Source organism: Oreochromis niloticus, linkage group LG11 (assembly GCF_001858045.2).
Source record: "Oreochromis niloticus isolate F11D_XX linkage group LG11, O_niloticus_UMD_NMBU, whole genome shotgun sequence".
In the NCBI taxonomy this organism is placed as follows: domain Eukaryota; kingdom Metazoa; phylum Chordata; class Actinopteri; order Cichliformes; family Cichlidae; genus Oreochromis; species Oreochromis niloticus.
The window spans coordinates 14,212,410-14,229,398 of NC_031976.2; the positions used below are offsets into that span (position 1 = coordinate 14,212,410).

Here is a 16,989-nt window from a genome sequence, read left to right on the forward strand (position 1 = left end):
TGTGTAGGTCTAATACAGCAGGGATACAATTTGTCAACTCTGGACTCATTACTTCATATTAGTCCTATGTTGTGCTCAACCACTGCTATTTTTACCATTAAGCATGTGCAAAAACAGGATTTTAATGATTAATTTCTGAAATAAGAAATCATGACGTGCAAAATTTAAGAAGGAAAAACATGACATGCAGCCTTTCTCAGTGAAAATGAGGAGGAAAGGGCATTTCCAAAGAAAATAAATCCACACCTGCTTTTAATTTCATTCTTGAATCTAGTCATGCTCTAATTATTTTCATATTCATTTTATCATTGAAATTTTAATGGAAATTTTGTCAGTAAATCATTGGATAATATTAACCCAGATATGTCTTCTTTGACTTGCTTTGCACCATTTATCACAAGTCATGGACGAACACATGCTGTATCTGCACTTGCCAATGTTTCCATGACAACACTGACTGGGAATTTCATTACAATGATGCATAACAAGATACTCAGTCAGAAGCACTTACTTAAAATGATGTGCTAGGAAACGTTTATCCATCAGCCCATTATTTGCCAAGATTACTGTATGAGTGTCCACTGTGATGATGACCCACGTTTTTTAAGTACTGGGTCTCTGCACACAATTCATCAACTATTTAACAGCAGAGCAAGATTTCCTCCCCCAAGATAAAAGGGGGAAAAAAAACAAAAAAAAACAAAGCATCAATCACTGGAAATTCTCCTTCAATATTAAGGGCTGACAAAGATGAGTGAATGGCAGATGTGGTGCAGTGAGATTACCATAGGAACCCACAGCTAACATCTGCATTGGCTACGTTCTAGTCTACCATCATGTATCCACACGCACTTTGAAAATCTCCAGCCTTCATTTTAATGCAGATTTCCAGCGAAATAAGGGCCATACAGCACAGGGAGATAATGTGAAATATAAAAGCATCATTCATTAAAAAACAAAACAAAAACAATGAACAGATCAGTTGTCAGACAAAGACATAAATATAAAAAAAATAAAATCAAGCAAACCAAGGGATGTCACTGTTACTCAGTGATGCATAAAATAAATTAGACGTCCTTGCCCTTTGAGGTTGTAAAAATTAGAAAGAAAAAAAAAAGGATCAAGAAAGGGAAATGTACTACCTGTGTCAGTTTCAACAGGTAGCACAGGTACCAGTTTATTTACAAATGTTCCTGGAAAATCCAAAATGGAAGATTTTCCTACAGATTTAATCAGAATCTCAGAAAGCCGCTTCTGACCTTTAACCTAAAATGATCTGGATGGTATAAACACAATCTCCCTTAAATCTCCCTTAAAGACCAAAATGACCCTGCCACATGAAGAGTGAGAATACCTGCTGCCCCCAACATTGCCATGTGTTACGCCACTGCAGCTGGAAAATACACTAAAACGCCGCTGGTGGAAAAAAGGAGGAGGACAATCTGCTAACATGTGAGTAGTGTACAGTAAGAATCCTGGTAGGTTTGGTGACTTTAAAGACAGAGTAATGATTGAGCTAGTGTCTTTGCCCCTCCCCCACCCCCAATTCCTGTTGCTCAAAAGTGAGCCTCTTTAAAATGTTATGAGAGCTTGACGGCAATTTTCTGCTCCTTCTTCATCATTCTCTGAGCTTCTTTCTCCATCTTTTTCCTCTGCTGCTCCATGAAGCGCTTCTCTCTCTCAGCCATCTTCTGTTGTCTGTTTAAAAAAACAAAACACAAAATTATAGTCAAAAGAAACAGATGACAGATGACAGGAAGTGATGTCACACCAAAGCATGTCACCAAAAGCTAGGTCAGCTGAGAATGGGGGAAAACAAAACCCTGCTTTTTGTGCCACTGTTGACAAAGTATTATCAAACACTGTCATCTGGTGGCCATGAAATGAACATACACATTTAGAAAAGTGATGATTGCAAGAAGAAATAAAATGGACCCATTATGCTCGCTGTACTGATGTTGTGTGCAAACAGTGATGTCGCCACAGTTCGGTATCATTTTATACCAGCACTGAGGGTGCGAGTACTCGCTGGCGTATTCTAGTCAACGATAGGCGTCATCACAAATCTTCCACATCAGTGCAAGCATAGGAAGAGAAGTCAAAACCAGAAGCAAAGTAGTTTTTTTTTTTTTTTGGTTTGGGGTTTCCCACAAAGTCATCTGCATCTGTATAATCTGTGAATACCTGAACTGATCTGTACTGATCATCAAACAGCAGTACAAAAACAAAAAACAAACTACGGTAACAACAATAACGAACCCCCCCCCCCCCCCCCAAAAAAAACCAAACAAAACAAAAAAACCCAACATTGTACACTCGTGTTCTAATTACAAAGAGGTGAGGTGCACAAACAACCAAAATGCCAAAGTGCAGCTTTTGGCAGCGGATGTGAGACCACTGTTGATGTGCAGTGCTGTTCACGAGGACAAGAGACAGCGAGCATAATGGCATAATTTGTTTGAGATAAAAAAAAAATATGAATTAAAATACTTTTATAGAGCCATATTGTTGTACAGATAGAATAATTCAAGTTAAGTTTTTTTTTTTTTTTTTTTTTTTAAGAAACCTGAACAAATAACACCATCTATTAGAGCAAGGGTGTCAAACTCAATGAAAATGTGTTGGAATTGTATCTCAACTGGTTTAATGACATATAAAAACACTCCTTGTTCCTGTTGTTCTTTCATAACTGGTAGTTAAGGTGGCAAACTGGTATTTGCTGTAACCCATTTACCTGAGCACCTCCTCTGCCTCCCAGGCAGCATCAGACTCATCCTCCCAGGCATTTGTGTCCTCCTGCCAGGTGTCCATTTCGCCCAGTTCAGCCTGTGGAAATGGACAGTTTGCAGTCTTATATACAGAGGTAACACTATGATAACATTTTTAGTCAGGAGCTTTTGATGTATTAGAAATCAATAACTTCGGTTTACACAAGAGTGTTGCAAACTGCATCAAAATTTACTGAACCGGTGGAATGAGAGAAGGGGATTGGTCCATTCTTTCGAACGCTTACTGAGTCATTCTGACATTTGGGTGTTCGAACATTCAAGTCCTGCAGCTTTAATAATTTTTTTCACAAGCCTATTTACTGATAAAACAAGTTTTGCTTTCCTTTGATGGCCAACTAACTCTCCTGCATAATTATAAATTTATTAGCATACAGAGTGTAAAACAAACAGTCTTCCAACAATAGTGTAACTTACTGAGGGGGGAATGAAAGTCATCATATCCTGAGAGGCTGCCAATCTGCTGGAGAAGCCTGCTGAGCCATCAGGCACCAGGTAGTTCAAAGGCTCCCTTTTCTTTAACACAATCTTCAATGTGGAAACCAGAAAGAAAGGAGCTTAGAGTCCAAGTAAAAGGGGTTAATGTTGAATCCCTGCTTAACAATTATTAGGAAGGACAAGGTGAGAATGGGAGATTTTCAGCAATCACACTGTTACACTACAAAAATTTTATGTCTAGAAATGACAAACCTAACACTTAAAACCTTAACCTAACACAAGTAAAAGCACTTTACTTCTGCACTCAAACAACTTCTAATCAGTGGCAGCAGAAATTATCAGGCTATATATCAAAAGACGACATTTCAATCAAAAGCCACGGGTTTGGATCACAAGAAACATTTAATCGCATTCAAAGCATTAATAGCAAAACCTTTACTCTTTACTGTATCTGGAAGCCTACAGAATATTTATGTCATGCTCCTTGGTTTAGACACCAGTTAAGCATTTGCTAAAATAAATAAAACAAGCAAATACAGTTATATATTAGATGCCATTTCTTGTTATTACAGGAACTCAAAGATAAACTTTTAATATTGCAATGGAATACATAAATGAAACTCTGCACTGTGCGTCTCTTGTTTTACATCTGCACATTTCTAAATTGAATAAAAAAACAAAGACAAACATCGACACTGTTTGTGCTAATTACGTCTAGATGCTACTGTTAATCTTCTAATGGAATATACATTTTATTAACAGCCCCTAGTGAGTAGCCTGACACCAGCTACAGTTATATTATTCTTAGAATTTTCTGTGGAATGGATCCATTTAAAACAGTTGGGGAAAAAAATAGTAGCCCTTCCCTTTGAAGCGGCAACTTTTTTTCCCGCATCTTCATTCTATTTTGTATCATGTTTGCTGAACTCAAACACAATAGTCATGGCTTTTTTTCCCTGTTACACTTTTTCCTCATTTACAAAAATAACCGCTTTTTCATCTCTGATACTGTAATGAAATCAGTTAAAACAGAAAAGAAGCCAATCACATAAACACACTCTAAATTCCATGAGATAGAGTGGACCTATTATGCTTCACCTTACTTTCTGTCACATTTACACTGGTATAATTGTGTATACTCAGCAAACATGGTCAAGGTTCACCACAAATAAGGAGGAGCCTCAGAGGTGAAGTTTACGTTATAGAAAGACAACTTTAAAAAGGTTATACACTCTAATAGACATGCCACCAACTGCTTTGACTTGTTGCAGACATACCTTCTGTGTTTTCCTGATGGTGGGAGCCATGTCTTTGAAGTAGTCTGGCTCTTCATCTACATCGTTGGGTGGGGGGGAGACATTGCCGTTGCCACCTTCAATCTTAATACTTGTAGGAGCCTCTTCATCCCAAGAGCTCCATTCCTCAATCTCTGGCTGTGCAGACAAAAGTAACTAATAAATGAACAAATAAAAAGACAACAGTGCCTGAAAATTATTTGTTTCTGAAACAAGAAAATTGTGTCTACTGTATGCCACCCTCTTCTCAAAGAAGCTGCTGCTGACTGCCGCAATACTTGCCTGTTTTGGTACAGATGATGAAAAATCCACTGTTGTTGGGAGAGTTATTTGATCACCACTGAGCTTGCGGCCCCTTCCACTCCTGTGTTACAGAATGAAATTAAACTCTCCATTATTATAAAAAGCAGAAATTGCATGTTACGAAACACCACAACCAAATCTCTTTACTGTGCATTGTGACAACCTTGGTTACACAACTGCATCGAGCACACGCACAAAAAAGGATCTCTAGTTGTGGAGCTGATGCATGCAGAGTTTCATAGCTAGAAAGTTATTTTTAAATCCATAGCTCCTATTTTATTTTCAAAAAATTTCGTAGTAGTTTAAACACAAAAGTCTCATACATTCTGTAATGGACAATACATTTGTGCTTACCTGCATATTAACCTTTTAAAGAAAGAAAGAAAGCTGGCTAGGCATGTGCAGATCTTAAATAGACGGAACTGAGAGATGGCCATGATGAAACTGAGCTGGTGGGAAAGAAAAGGAAAGATTTTAGCATCTGATTTTACAAGTACGGACATGACTTGTATGCTCCATTTGCTGCAAAGCAGGTGAGTATTTACACAGGACTGCGCGAAAACAAAATCTGTAGGCGTTTATAAACGCTTAATCTCGAGAGCCGTGCCACGAGCACCTCACTGAAATACGAACCCGTGTTTATTCACCATAGAAGAAGACCGAGCTAAGGCTAACGTTAACAATGCAAGTTCTTCACTCATGAAAACAACCGAGGTGTACTTACTAATAAAATACGTGTCTCTACAATCATAAAAAAATACAAACTCACCTTATAAGATGCCAATAGACCGTATGAAAGGCAACTGCTTCCTTCTTGTGTGGCAGAAGAGACAAGTTCATTTATTTGCTAACCTTTGCTTGCTAGCTTAGCCCACAGGAAAACATATTTCTGAACCCTTTTAAACTATTCCTAAGACGACACATTGGCGGTGACAGTTTAATTCACTGTTATCTCAAAACAATGGAGGTAACAGCTCTGCAACCCAGTTTTGTTTCATGACAAAAGTCCTAAATTTGTGTCGTCTCTCGTCTCTGTCCCATGGCTGCCATCTTTGAACTGGGAGGAGCAGAAACCAGGAAGCGTGATTGTGCTGTATTCAAGTGCTGTTGGGGAAAAAATGGGAGAGTATTTAATATAATATGTTTTTAATATAGAGTATGTAATACAGGAGAGAATGGAGAAGACATGTACTGTATGGCTTTATGGTGAGAACATGCACTACAGATGTTATGCTGGCTTTGAGAGTTTTGATGGTCACATATAAAGAAATTCAGTGTCTTTGTGGACCTACAGAAAGCATATACAATATCATAGGGTGCCAAGAGAGGAACAGTAGTATTGCACGAGGAAGTCAAAAGTGCTAGACAAGTATGTGAGGGTGATGCAGGACAAGTATGAGGACAGCGAGATTACATCAGAGATCGGCTCTGAGTCCCTTCTTAAAAAATATATGCATATTTCAATGTTTACACGTTCAAAATACAAACTAGAAATAATTATAAAAATTACAATGCGCTGGTATACTATATCGATAGATGCTTCTTCGCTGTATTTATCCTTTATTATTGTCGTCTTGCTTGTTTGTAAACTGAACGCATCGTGACGTCATCACAAAGTACCCAATCAATACACAACGCCAACGGAAGTGGCACATTTGAAATCTGGCAGTTGAAGTCGAGACTTTTTCCCTGTATATTGTTGCTGTAAATCCCGTCGCAAGAGACTTTTTCGTGGCAGGCCTAAACACGGTGAGATGGCTTTCGCTTTACTGCACTTTAATATGATATTTTTAAAAATGTTCTAATGCGTGTTTAACTTCACATGAATGCGCGAGTCCTCGGCAGAGTGTGGAGATTTGATGAGCAAGTTATCCTTCGCAAAATTGCTACATGCTACCTAGCCAGAAAATGAGCTAGCCCCGATTGTAAACACAAAACTATCCCCGTTTATAAGGAAAGCATTTGTTCAGTAACTTGTTTCAACTTGTTATCTAGGTTATTTCTTGCTGCTCACCAAGTCTGTATATGGTATCTTCTAGGTATTCCTCACCTCAGAATCAGAAATCACACAAAACTGGTAACTTAATGTTAATTAAATACTGAGAATTGTCTCAGTGTTGGTTACTCCTTTAACAAGAGCTCTGGATTTTTAAAAAAATGTCTGCAGTTCTAGCTCCCCATTATTAATAACCGTTAATAAACGAGTCATATTAATATTAAATCGCATTTTCTGTGCTGGATTTTGTGTTCTTGTTATTCAGGCGAAATGCTTATCTTCATTTGGGCTCATTTGTTATTTGTGTTGACTGAACTCATCATTTCAGATGGAGGAAGAGGAGCACACAGACAGAAAGCAGCAACTTGCCATGCTTTATCAAAAGCTTAACAAAATTAAAAAGTATCTCAATGAAGGTAACAAAGGATTAACAAGTAGTCATGTATGCCAGATGTCTGCATTACCGTGCATAACTGTGACACTTTGTGCTTGTTACAGATGACACAGACAATATTAACCAGGTCATTGGCTCAAACTCACCCGAATCATGCCTTTCATATTTGATGGACTTGGAGAAAAAAGGAGACCCTCACTTGGATAGTAATCACCTCACCAGGCTCATTGACTTTTATACTAGGGTGTTCTCCAATATGCCACTGGGAAAACACTGTCACAATGAGAGCTACGCAAGGATGTTGGTCAGATTTGCAGAGCTGAAAGCGTGAGTAGAAAATCCTGTTCTTGGTTTAATTATATTTTCATCTGTGCATTCAATGGGTCATTTATTCTTTTTTTCTATTAGAATTCAAGATGTCAGTGAGGCAGAGGCTAACTTCAACGTGGCAAGATCCCACAGCCAGAATTTTGCATTTGTCCACATTGCACATGCACAGTTTGAGATGTCTCAAGGTAGAAATGTGATGTTTGTCCTTCAGAACATGTGCCAATTCTCAAGAAATACTATGTAGAATGTTTAATTTAATCTCTAACACTTTACCAGGCAACACAAAGAGAGGCATCTACATATTGCAGAATGCTGTTCAGGTGGGTGCCCAACCAAAAGAACAGCTGGAGGCTGCTTTGCGAAGCATTCAGAACGGAAAAGCGCTACTGCGGAGTTCAGAGGATAAGGAAAATTTACCAGGTGAGCATTCATGTTTATCTTGCGTCATTATATACATTTTGCTGTTTGACTTGACTGTCCAGCAGCAGAAAGTCACAATAGAGCTCAAATTTAATAATGCCCTTTTCCCAATCATGCTTTTCTCTTCTAAATATTTTGTTTTCTTTCTGCCAGTACCAAACAGTAATGCACAGGACTGTGTCAAAAAAGGCTCAGAGTTCCAAAAAGTAAGCAGAACGTCAGATGGGACAGGCGACTTGCAGCTCTCAAGTATTTTTAGTTCAGGGTAAGAACAAAGTGGTTCTTAACTTCCCAGAAGGCTTCTTCTGAGGGCGAACATCTGACATTTATTGTTCTCTGGCCTTCAGGAGGGACTCCCTTGGTGGAGCACCAGATGACCAACTACCAGGCTGGAGAACAGGATCTCAGCGCAAGAGAGCAGTTGGAATGGTGTGTGGGGTTTTGTTTTTTTTTCCACTTCAAACTGTTCTATGTTACCGATTACCAAAAAGTCTTTGAGGATCCCAAATTCTGTTCTTACCTTTTTGCTTTATAGCCAGTAAGAGTTCCCATAGTACCTTTCTCTATCCCAGAAAAGGATGATGATGACTACAATAATAGCAGGGTCTCCAAAGGAAGCGATGCATCAATCCCCACAAGTTTGTCCAGGTATGTTTATGTTTATTTAGTTTGGTTTAAAATATAGTGAATGTAAGCAGGGGGCGGGTGATCTGAGAAATACAATTAAAATATATGTAAATAAGTGAGTTTATGTTGCATGTAATGTCCTGCAGTGTCAATGAAATCTATTTCAGAGTTTTTGTTCATGCTTAATTTGTGTCACTGTGTCTTAGGCAAACATCTGGTTCAAATATGAACCCAATATTTGGGCTATCCTCCTCAAAGAACAGTGCTGTGGATCGGGATTTGGTGTGTGTTCAAGTGAGTACAAATAAACGTATTTGTAACTCTCAAATTCCACACTCGGTGGCTTTCATTTCTAATGATCTGTTCTGTGAAGAACCTTAGCTTGAGCCAAAGAAAGAAATGTTGAATCCTTGTTTTTTGTGTTCTCAGCAACCAGCTCTTAGTCCAGAGAAATCCATCTGGGAGGACCAGGCAGCCATAGACTCAACCACAACACTCCTTCACACGTGTGACACAAAGAACGCCTCAAGAATGGAAGGTACTACATTACATATTTCCATGTGGAATCTTATTTTCTATAGTTGTGAGAATGAAAGACATTGTGTCTCCTTCTCTGTTTTCATTACTTTTTTCCTTTCTAACAGATGTAACTTACAATTTCGATCAGATCGTCAATTCCAACTCTCCTGAGTCATGTTGGGCATACCTGACTAACCTGGAGAAGAGAGGGAACCCTCACACAGACATCAACCTTCTTAATAAGCTCAAGGACTGTTACTCTAAAGTCTTCTTCAAGCTGCCAGTCAGACAATACAGCAAAAACGCCACCTACGCCAGAATACTAGTCCGATATGCAGAACTAAAAGGGTGAGTGCCCCATCATATCCTTCACAATAATACCAATAGAAAATTTTATAAGATATAAGTGTTAAATCATGATATCAATGATTAGTGGTGCCATGCGTGCCATTTCTCAGTGAGCAAAACAATGAGACAAAGCCAGGCATGTGTCAGCCTCCTAATTTAGCAGCTTTCAACAAAGCACAGTACTCTGCAAAATTTCCGCTAAAGGTTGGAACAAGATTTTTAGATTTGAATCTCATGTGGGTCCTAAGGAGTTGCAAGTTGTTTTTTTTTTGTTGTTGTTGTTTTGTTTTTTGTTAAATTAAAAGTGTTAAGGAGTTAAGTTATACTTTTTCTTGGAGTTACAAGGAAAACACTACCTGGGCTGCTTTTGCACTTACATTTGACTTATCCTCTATGACTCGATAAAATGCTGTCATTATGGTTGCATTGGTACTGCTAGCACCTTGTGGCAATACATTCACACTTTGAATTAGGTTGTTACTGGAAAAACATTGTCATTGTCCTTGGAAAAAAAATAAATGCTGGTCCTACCAAATGTAAACCAGATGGGATGGAATGTCGCTGCAGGATGCTGTGGTAGCCGTGTTGGTTCAGTGTGCCTTCAATTTGGAATAAATCCCCAACAGTGTCACCAGCAAAGCACCCACACACCATCACACCACCTCCTTCGTACTTCATGATGGGAACCATGCATGTAGAGACGATCTGTTCACCTTTTCTGCGTCACCCAAAGACTGAACCAAAGATCTCAAATTTGGACTCGCCAGACAAAGCACAGATTTCCACTAGTCTAATCTCCATTCCCTTTTCTTGGCCCAAACAAATCTCTTCTGCTTGTTGCTTTTTCTTAGTAGCTGTTTGACCCTAAAGGCCTGATTCAGTCTTGTCTGAACAGTTGATGTAGAGATGTATCTGCTACTAGAACTCTGTGGCATTTATCTGCTCTAATCTGTTGTGCTGTTAACTTGTGGTTTCTGAAGCTGGTGAATTTATCCTCAGCAGCAGAGGTGACTCTTGGTCTTCCTTTCCTGGGGCGGTCTTCATGTGAGCCAGTTTCGTTGTTGCGCTTGATAGATTTTGCTTGTTCTAGCGATTTTCCGGACTGACTGACCTTCAGTTTTTAAAGTCATTTCTCTTTACTTAGCTGATTGGTTCTTGCCATAATATGAATTCTAACAGTTGTCAAATAGGGCTGTCAGCTGTGTACCGACCTGACTTCTGCACAGCACAACTGATGGTCCCAACCCCATTAAGAGGGCAAGAAATTCCACCAATTAAACGCAGACAAGGCACAACTGTGAAGTGAAAACCATTTCAGGTGACTACATCATGAAACCCACTTACAGAAGACCAAGGTTTTGCAGTGCTGTCAACAAAGCAAAGGGTGGCTACTTTCAGGAATCAAAAATATAAAATGTGTATTTATGTGGTTAAATTACCGCCAACCCAACAAAAGCGAAATGTCCACGTAGCCCTTCAGTCCCACCAAAAAAAGCATTGGCACAACCAAATGATAGCTACTAATAGGATTTTCACATGCTCTTTAAGTGTATCATCGTTTCCTTTTTCTTCTGCAGGATCGAGGATCCAGATGAAGCACAGGACCACTTCATAGTTGCAAGATCCAACTGCAAAGCCTTTGCCTTTGTCCACATAGCACATGCCCAGTTTGAGGTCTCTCAAGGTATGTAATTTTCTGGAGCCACATTCCCAAAACAAAAAGCTGAAAATAAGGAGCAACTCATACAAATAAGGACATTGTTTTGCACAACTTCAGGACTCCTCCTTGAAGAATTTAAATTTAAAGGTGGCACCGCTTTAGGGAAATAACAGGTAGTCCAGAGCGGCAATGTACTGCTGTAAAAGCAACTAATTAAGTCGGTGCTTTAGAAAAACGGTATAACCATAACTCAAGCCAGTTGCAGTAGTGTAACTTGTTACAGAAAGATCAATATAAAGCCTTGTAATCAGTAAGTCTTTAATAAATGTCTATCTCAAGGAACATCATTTTTGTCTAGATCTGATCGATGGATCACTGTGTCTGCATAGTTTATTCAAAATGCATGCCAAACATTTGCTAGCGAGTGAAAAGTTTTGTCTGTATTTTGTGTTGTTTAGCCATAAGAATGTCTACTAATCAATCGTTCATTTATTAAAACATAATTGAAGTGCCATTTATTTATGCCCCTACTGTCCTATTTTTAGGTAATGTCAACAAAGCAACTTCAATTCTGCACAAAGCCCACACTTTAAATGCGAAGCCGGCCGAGCTCCTGGACATAGCCATACATAACCTTAAAGCTGGAGAGAAACGACTACTGCCCAACAGTGAGGAGGAACCTCCCACAGGTAGAGATTTAAAAACTTGAACATGCTTTTAAATTAAATTTAAATACATTGTTATTTTTTAAATACATTATATATTTTCCAAATTTCTTTTAGATTTGCAAGCAAGTGCTCCCGTAATGTCTGCATGTGGTGGAATCCAGGAAGTACAGCTTCCTGCTCGGGTCCCTGTCAGACGTTCAGTAGAGCAGCCTAAACCTGCCAGCAGGGAGCCTTTGTCGGAGTGGAAGATCCCAACTTCCATCAACCGGCATGTTTCTCCTGAGGTCTGATGGCCCTTTTTAAATCTACTGCTAAATTTTTAGATACACAGATTTTAGTTTGTTTTTTCTGCATGCAAGCTGGTGTTCGCTTAGGTCTTCCCTATGAATTATCCAGACTTGGTGGGCGTTTATTATCTTCACTCAGAACATATATATAAACATTTATTTTGGTTATGTCTCAAAACCTTAAACGTTTTTTTTTTTCTCTTATAAGGTTAAACAAACAACACCCCCTGAACCTAGACCCATTCCTCGTTTGGCAGAGTCTTTCCTTACGCCGTCCCTCCAACTTCCATCCAAAGTTAACTCACAAACAGTCTGCGAAACACCTAACAGCAATAGATATCCAGCTGCTAACAGGTAATACTCTGACTCTGAAGTGTTTTTTCATATCTGTAATTCTGCTCTTTAGTTTCCATTGGGAACGGTATTTAAATATATGCTTTATTGTAGGGTTCTAAAAAGTTGCGCTAAAAGTCAATTCTACTTCAAACATAAGCTAATACATTTGTATTCTAGAATATTTCTATTGAAATAAATTGTCACACTCTGCATGCCTGCATTTGTCTCCTCTCAGCTTTATTACTCCTGTTGTAAAGAGAGGCCCTGAAGTGTATTCCTCTGCAGCAGCGGCACACAGAGCTGGGCCTGCTCAGCAGCCATGCACACCTCTAAATCAACCACTGTGTGCCCAGACACCACAGGTATATGTTCATGCGCTCCTTTTGGTTTTGTCTTATACGTTAAAAAAACAAAAAATAAACATGCTGTGGAATTTTCTTGCAAAGATTTCAGATGTGTGTGTGTGTGTGTGTGTGTGTGTGTGTGGGAAAAGCACTTGATATTATAAACATTTTCTTTTCCAGCTTGACTGAACAGTAAACAGTCACTTGAATGCCAAGTAGACAGAGGCCAGTCAGTTGGAAATATCAGCAGTAATGTAAATACTACTCTCAACTGTAATTACAAAATATATCTTTGTTTGGATCTCATTTTAGGCTTCCCTCAGTGTATTGTCCAATGAATCCATTACCATTAAGGGGAAGCAGTTCTTCATACTAAAGATGATTGGACGTGGTGGATCGAGCAAGGTAACAACAGTGTTAAGGAGCTCCCATAATGCCAAAAACATTTCACCACAGTCTGACAATCCAGTTGGCCCCTAATCTTGTATTTTAAACAACTGCTTGTTTTTCCCCTCCAGGTCTACCAGGTGCTCGATCATAAAAAACAGCTGTATGCAGTGAAATATGTCAACCTCGAGGAGGCCGATGCCCAGACAATAGAGAGTTACAAAAATGAAATTGAACATCTGAACCACCTGCAGCAGTACAGTGACCAGATTATAAAGCTCTATGACTAGTGAGTGCACAGCCTATCCAGAAATTATTTTTACATTAGGCAGCCTTTTTTCTATTGCTTACCTGCAGTATAAATCTCTGCCACAATAAATGCCCTGATGGTTGTTTTATGTGGGTTTTGTTTGTTTGTTTGTTTCAGTGAAATAACCAACAGCTACATCTACATGCTGATGGAGTGTGGAAACTTGGATCTGAACACTTGGTTGCGAAACCGCAAAACTGTGAACCCTCTAGAGAGGAAGTTCTACTGGAAGAACATGCTGGAGGCCGTCCACACCATCCACAAACACGGTTCATTTCTCTTGTGCCTCTCACTATCAGTTGACTACCACTTTCAGTGTTGTTCGAATGTCATAAATGTCATAGTAACTCATGGTCATTTCTAACCACTACATGTGTGCGTGTTCTGTATAGGAATTGTCCACAGCGACTTGAAACCAGCTAACTTCGTCATAGTGAATGCTTCGCTGAAACTGATCGACTTTGGCATCGCAAACAGAATCCAACCAGATGTAACGAGCATCATGAAGGATTCACAAGTAAGTCATACTAAGTAATACAATGAACCTCTCGTCTGCCATGTCAGCTTGGGTCTCAAGCAATCAAACTACAAAGGAATGTAATTGCTGGAAAACAATCTGGTGGATTGTAGAGGAGTGATGATATCTGTGCTAGACTGTCCAGAATGGCCTGATAGTCAGACATTTTCTGGTTAGCATGGTCAATGTCTGCATATTTCCAATCCCAGGCTACAAAACGTATCTGTTCCAGAGTCTGTCAGATAAGATAGATGGAGGGCCCACGGTCATTTCTTCCAATAGACCAGCAGATGTTTTGACATAGCAGGAAAAAGCACAGATGAATTAATAACACAGATGTATAAATGAGTGCATTCCACTAAGGTGCGGCCCAGATGCTTGTTGGCTTATGATCCTGGCGTACTGGGAAAGTTAAAGCAACAGAGCCATTGTTGAAGAAATTTATTTCACCTGTGTGTTTTTTGGTTTTTTGGAGGGGTTTTTTTTTGTTTTTTTACTTCTTTCGCTTTAATAAATCGAAATGTCTGCAGGGGTGGTGTCTTAAGTATATTGTAGCATCTGTGAAACGACCTGCTAAAGTTCAAAAAACAGAGAATAGTCTTTAAAGGAAAGAGAGAGAAAATATCTAGCGAGCGGCTTTTCACTGGATAAAAATGCCAATCAGAGGAAGGCTGAAGGAAGCGGAGCTAAAACGCTCTCTGCAGACACTCGATGGAATCAGGGATTGCACCAAGATCCCGTAGAAGATACAGAAGAATGATTTTGAACTTCGAACCATGCAAAGCAACTCTAAATGAGCATACTGTGAGGGACAACAGAAAATGCCAGTTTTCTAATTTAAGTTCTGTTAAATATGTTGAAGCTGCAGCTCAGCTTAAGGATGTCAATCAGTTGGGAAAAATGGCTTAACATGTGTAACATGTAATCATTTGTCAACACAGGTAGGAACTTTGAACTATATGCCCCCTGAAGCCATCAAAGACACGTCATCCCAGACAGGAAAAGCACGCTCAAAGGTAGTCACCTTAATTTTTACTGATTTAACAGAGTCACTAACCAAACTGTGAATGCAACAGCAGGTAAGACATCTTCTGCTAATTTTGTTCGACAGATCAGCCCCAAAGGTGACGTGTGGTCCCTCGGATGCATCCTGTACTGTATGACTTACGGGAAGACTCCGTTCCAAAGCATCACCAACCAGATCAGCAAGCTGCACGCCATCATCGATCCCTCCCATAAAATAGAGTTTCCTGACATCTCGGAGAAGGATTTGCTCGATGTGTTGAAGGTGAAACAATGCCATAGATGGGACTTCTATGTTACAGTTTTACACACATTAAAATGCGAATCTGTCCAATCAGTTGTTGATGAGTCTTTATTAGAAGTGTTACTGAGTTCGTAAAATAGAAATATTCAGCTTTTGGTTGTTTTTTTTGTTGTTGTTTCCGTTTACCAGAGATGCTTGGTACGAAACCCCAGAGAGAGAATTTCCATTGCAGAACTGCTGGAGCATCCGTACCTGCAGCTCAAACCACAAGCATCACCTGAACCAGGTACATGCACATCAATCAGTTACAAGTTTGTGTACTAAAAAGATGCCAGGTTAACGTTAGAAACTCACCTGTACTCTGTTCCAGAATATCCTTCTAACAACGATCTTAAGAAGATCCTGACAGACCTCGCAGCCCTCCAGTCTCCAAACAGCATCATCCGAGCTGCTAATGTAAGATTAACCTCCCAAAATTTCTTCTCAGACTTCTTAAACAAGTTTCTGAAGCACTAACTTTGCTCTCTCATCGTCACAGAATTTGGCAAGAATGTGCAGCAGTGGCAAGAAGCTGGATGTTGCAGAGTGTGCAAAGTCATCATCTTAACTACCCTGGAATATGTGATGTGGCTGTTTCTACTTTTGTTCTTCTAAACCGCTCGTAACCACTAAAGTTTTCCTTTTTTGTAAGATAAAGCAATCTGTGTTTTTCTTGAAACAAAATATCGCATCGTTTCATTTTTACTCATATTAGTAAATAAAAGCACAAGCCAATTAGCCATCATTAAAACTACTTGTTTAGTATTGTGTGGTTTAAACCACCAAAAAACAAAAAAACAAAAGCTGTGACCTGTAGTGACATTGATGCCAGACATTTGGCAGTGGCTCATTTGGATCCTGTCAGCACAGTATGGGCTTTCAGTCCCATGGAAATTGACTGGCTTGTTCCAGTGCATCCTGTGAATGCTGTTTCAGATTGGGATCTGGAGAGATCAGGAAAAAACTTTGTGTATGTGTGTTCTTGAACCCTTCCTGAGCAGTTTCAGGGAGTGCTGTTGCCATTACAGGATGTGCTTGCTTCTGTGCTCTGCAACAGAATTTATGTGGGTAGTACCTTTCAGAAATCCACACGAATGGTAGAACCTGTAAGTGTTACTCACTTATCCTTGTTTTAATGTTTTGGCTTATCAGTTTGTGCAGTATAGTATAACCCAATAAACATACTGTATTGTACCATAAGAGTCTGTGCTTTGTTTATTTCAGTTAACATGAAGGAACTTTAAGTTGAATATTGCGTATGTTTTTTTTGTTTGTTTTTTCTGGAACTTTTTTTTTTTAAATTTTCAAAGCAGTTTTTCACATGATTTGTCAGTTTACAATTACCAGTTAAACCTAACGTGCACAGAACATGCTACATGAAGGAGCCAGAAGCTTCTTCCTGTGAGAGCAGCAACAAAGTCAAGTTGTAATACAAATGCTTTACACACAAATATGTAAAAAATACTTTTACATTTTTACCTGTTTTGTAACAGTCTTACATGTCCCAGAAGTGGCCCGTATGTGCTAGTCAATACTTCAAAGAACAACCATTGTATAACAAATACAATGGTTGTTCTTGATGAGTCTGCCTGTATCAACCCTACACCATGAGGCAAGTAACAAGAGTCTGAAGGTCTGCTTTTACTGGGAGGTAAAAACCTCAGGCCTCAACTCCTCCACAAAGAGGAGGGAAGACAGTGGCACATTGCAGCTCCTAA

The 16,989-nt window shown here is 39.3% G+C and overlaps 2 protein-coding genes across 3 annotated transcripts; one reads left to right on the forward strand and one right to left on the reverse strand.

Annotated features, from left to right (window-relative positions):
• Window positions 1–326: 326 nt before the first annotated feature.
• Window positions 327–5,904, reverse strand: ebag9 (estrogen receptor binding site associated antigen 9). Of its 2 annotated transcripts, none has more exons than XM_005472582.4 (7): window positions 5,592–5,904; window positions 5,177–5,271; window positions 4,802–4,883; window positions 4,502–4,675; window positions 3,204–3,314; window positions 2,735–2,826; window positions 327–1,698 (listed from the first exon to the last, which is right to left on the reverse strand). In XM_005472582.4, exons 2-7 carry the CDS (start codon window positions 5,257–5,259, stop codon window positions 1,581–1,583), a joined length of 660 nt encoding a protein of 219 aa, XP_005472639.1. In that variant the 5' UTR covers window positions 5,260–5,271; window positions 5,592–5,904; the 3' UTR covers window positions 327–1,580. The 2 variants fall into 2 exon arrangements, with proteins under 2 accessions (XP_005472639.1, XP_003453521.1); XM_003453473.5 differs by having other exon boundaries at window positions 4,502–4,657; window positions 5,592–5,903.
• Window positions 5,905–6,424: 520 nt separating this feature from the next.
• Window positions 6,425–16,468, forward strand: ttk (ttk protein kinase). Its single transcript, XM_003453491.5, has 25 exons — window positions 6,425–6,571; window positions 7,147–7,234; window positions 7,317–7,539; window positions 7,621–7,727; window positions 7,819–7,962; window positions 8,116–8,227; window positions 8,310–8,391; window positions 8,498–8,610; window positions 8,796–8,883; window positions 9,019–9,127; window positions 9,234–9,456; window positions 11,034–11,140; window positions 11,662–11,805; window positions 11,899–12,068; window positions 12,280–12,425; window positions 12,643–12,769; window positions 13,064–13,156; window positions 13,270–13,427; window positions 13,566–13,717; window positions 13,841–13,965; window positions 14,907–14,981; window positions 15,077–15,253; window positions 15,422–15,518; window positions 15,603–15,688; window positions 15,771–16,468. Exons 2-25 carry the CDS (start codon window positions 7,147–7,149, stop codon window positions 15,837–15,839), a joined length of 3,015 nt encoding a protein of 1,004 aa, XP_003453539.2. The 5' UTR covers window positions 6,425–6,571; the 3' UTR covers window positions 15,840–16,468.
• Window positions 16,469–16,989: the final 521 nt, after the last annotated feature.

What these genes read in the sequence shown, in the direction of transcription:
- ebag9 (XM_005472582.4), bottom strand. Translation starts at nt 5,259, where the DNA reads ATGGCCATCTCTCAGTTCCGTCTATTTAAGATCTGCACATGCCTAGCC. An exon ending in CATCATCTGTACCAAAACAG is followed by an intron (nt 4,676 to 4,801) that starts GCAAGTATTGCG and finishes TTCATTTATTAG; the next exon opens with TTACTTTTGTCTGCACAGCC. An exon ending in CCATCAGGAAAACACAGAAG is followed by an intron (nt 3,315 to 4,501) that starts GTATGTCTGCAA and finishes TCCACATTGAAG; the next exon opens with ATTGTGTTAAAGAAAAGGGA.
- ttk (XM_003453491.5), top strand. Translation starts at nt 7,147, where the DNA reads ATGGAGGAAGAGGAGCACACAGACAGAAAGCAGCAACTTGCCATGCTT. An exon ending in TGTGTGCCCAGACACCACAG is followed by an intron (nt 12,770 to 13,063) that starts GTATATGTTCAT and finishes ATCTCATTTTAG; the next exon opens with GCTTCCCTCAGTGTATTGTC. An exon ending in ACAAGCATCACCTGAACCAG is followed by an intron (nt 15,519 to 15,602) that starts GTACATGCACAT and finishes ACTCTGTTCCAG; the next exon opens with AATATCCTTCTAACAACGAT.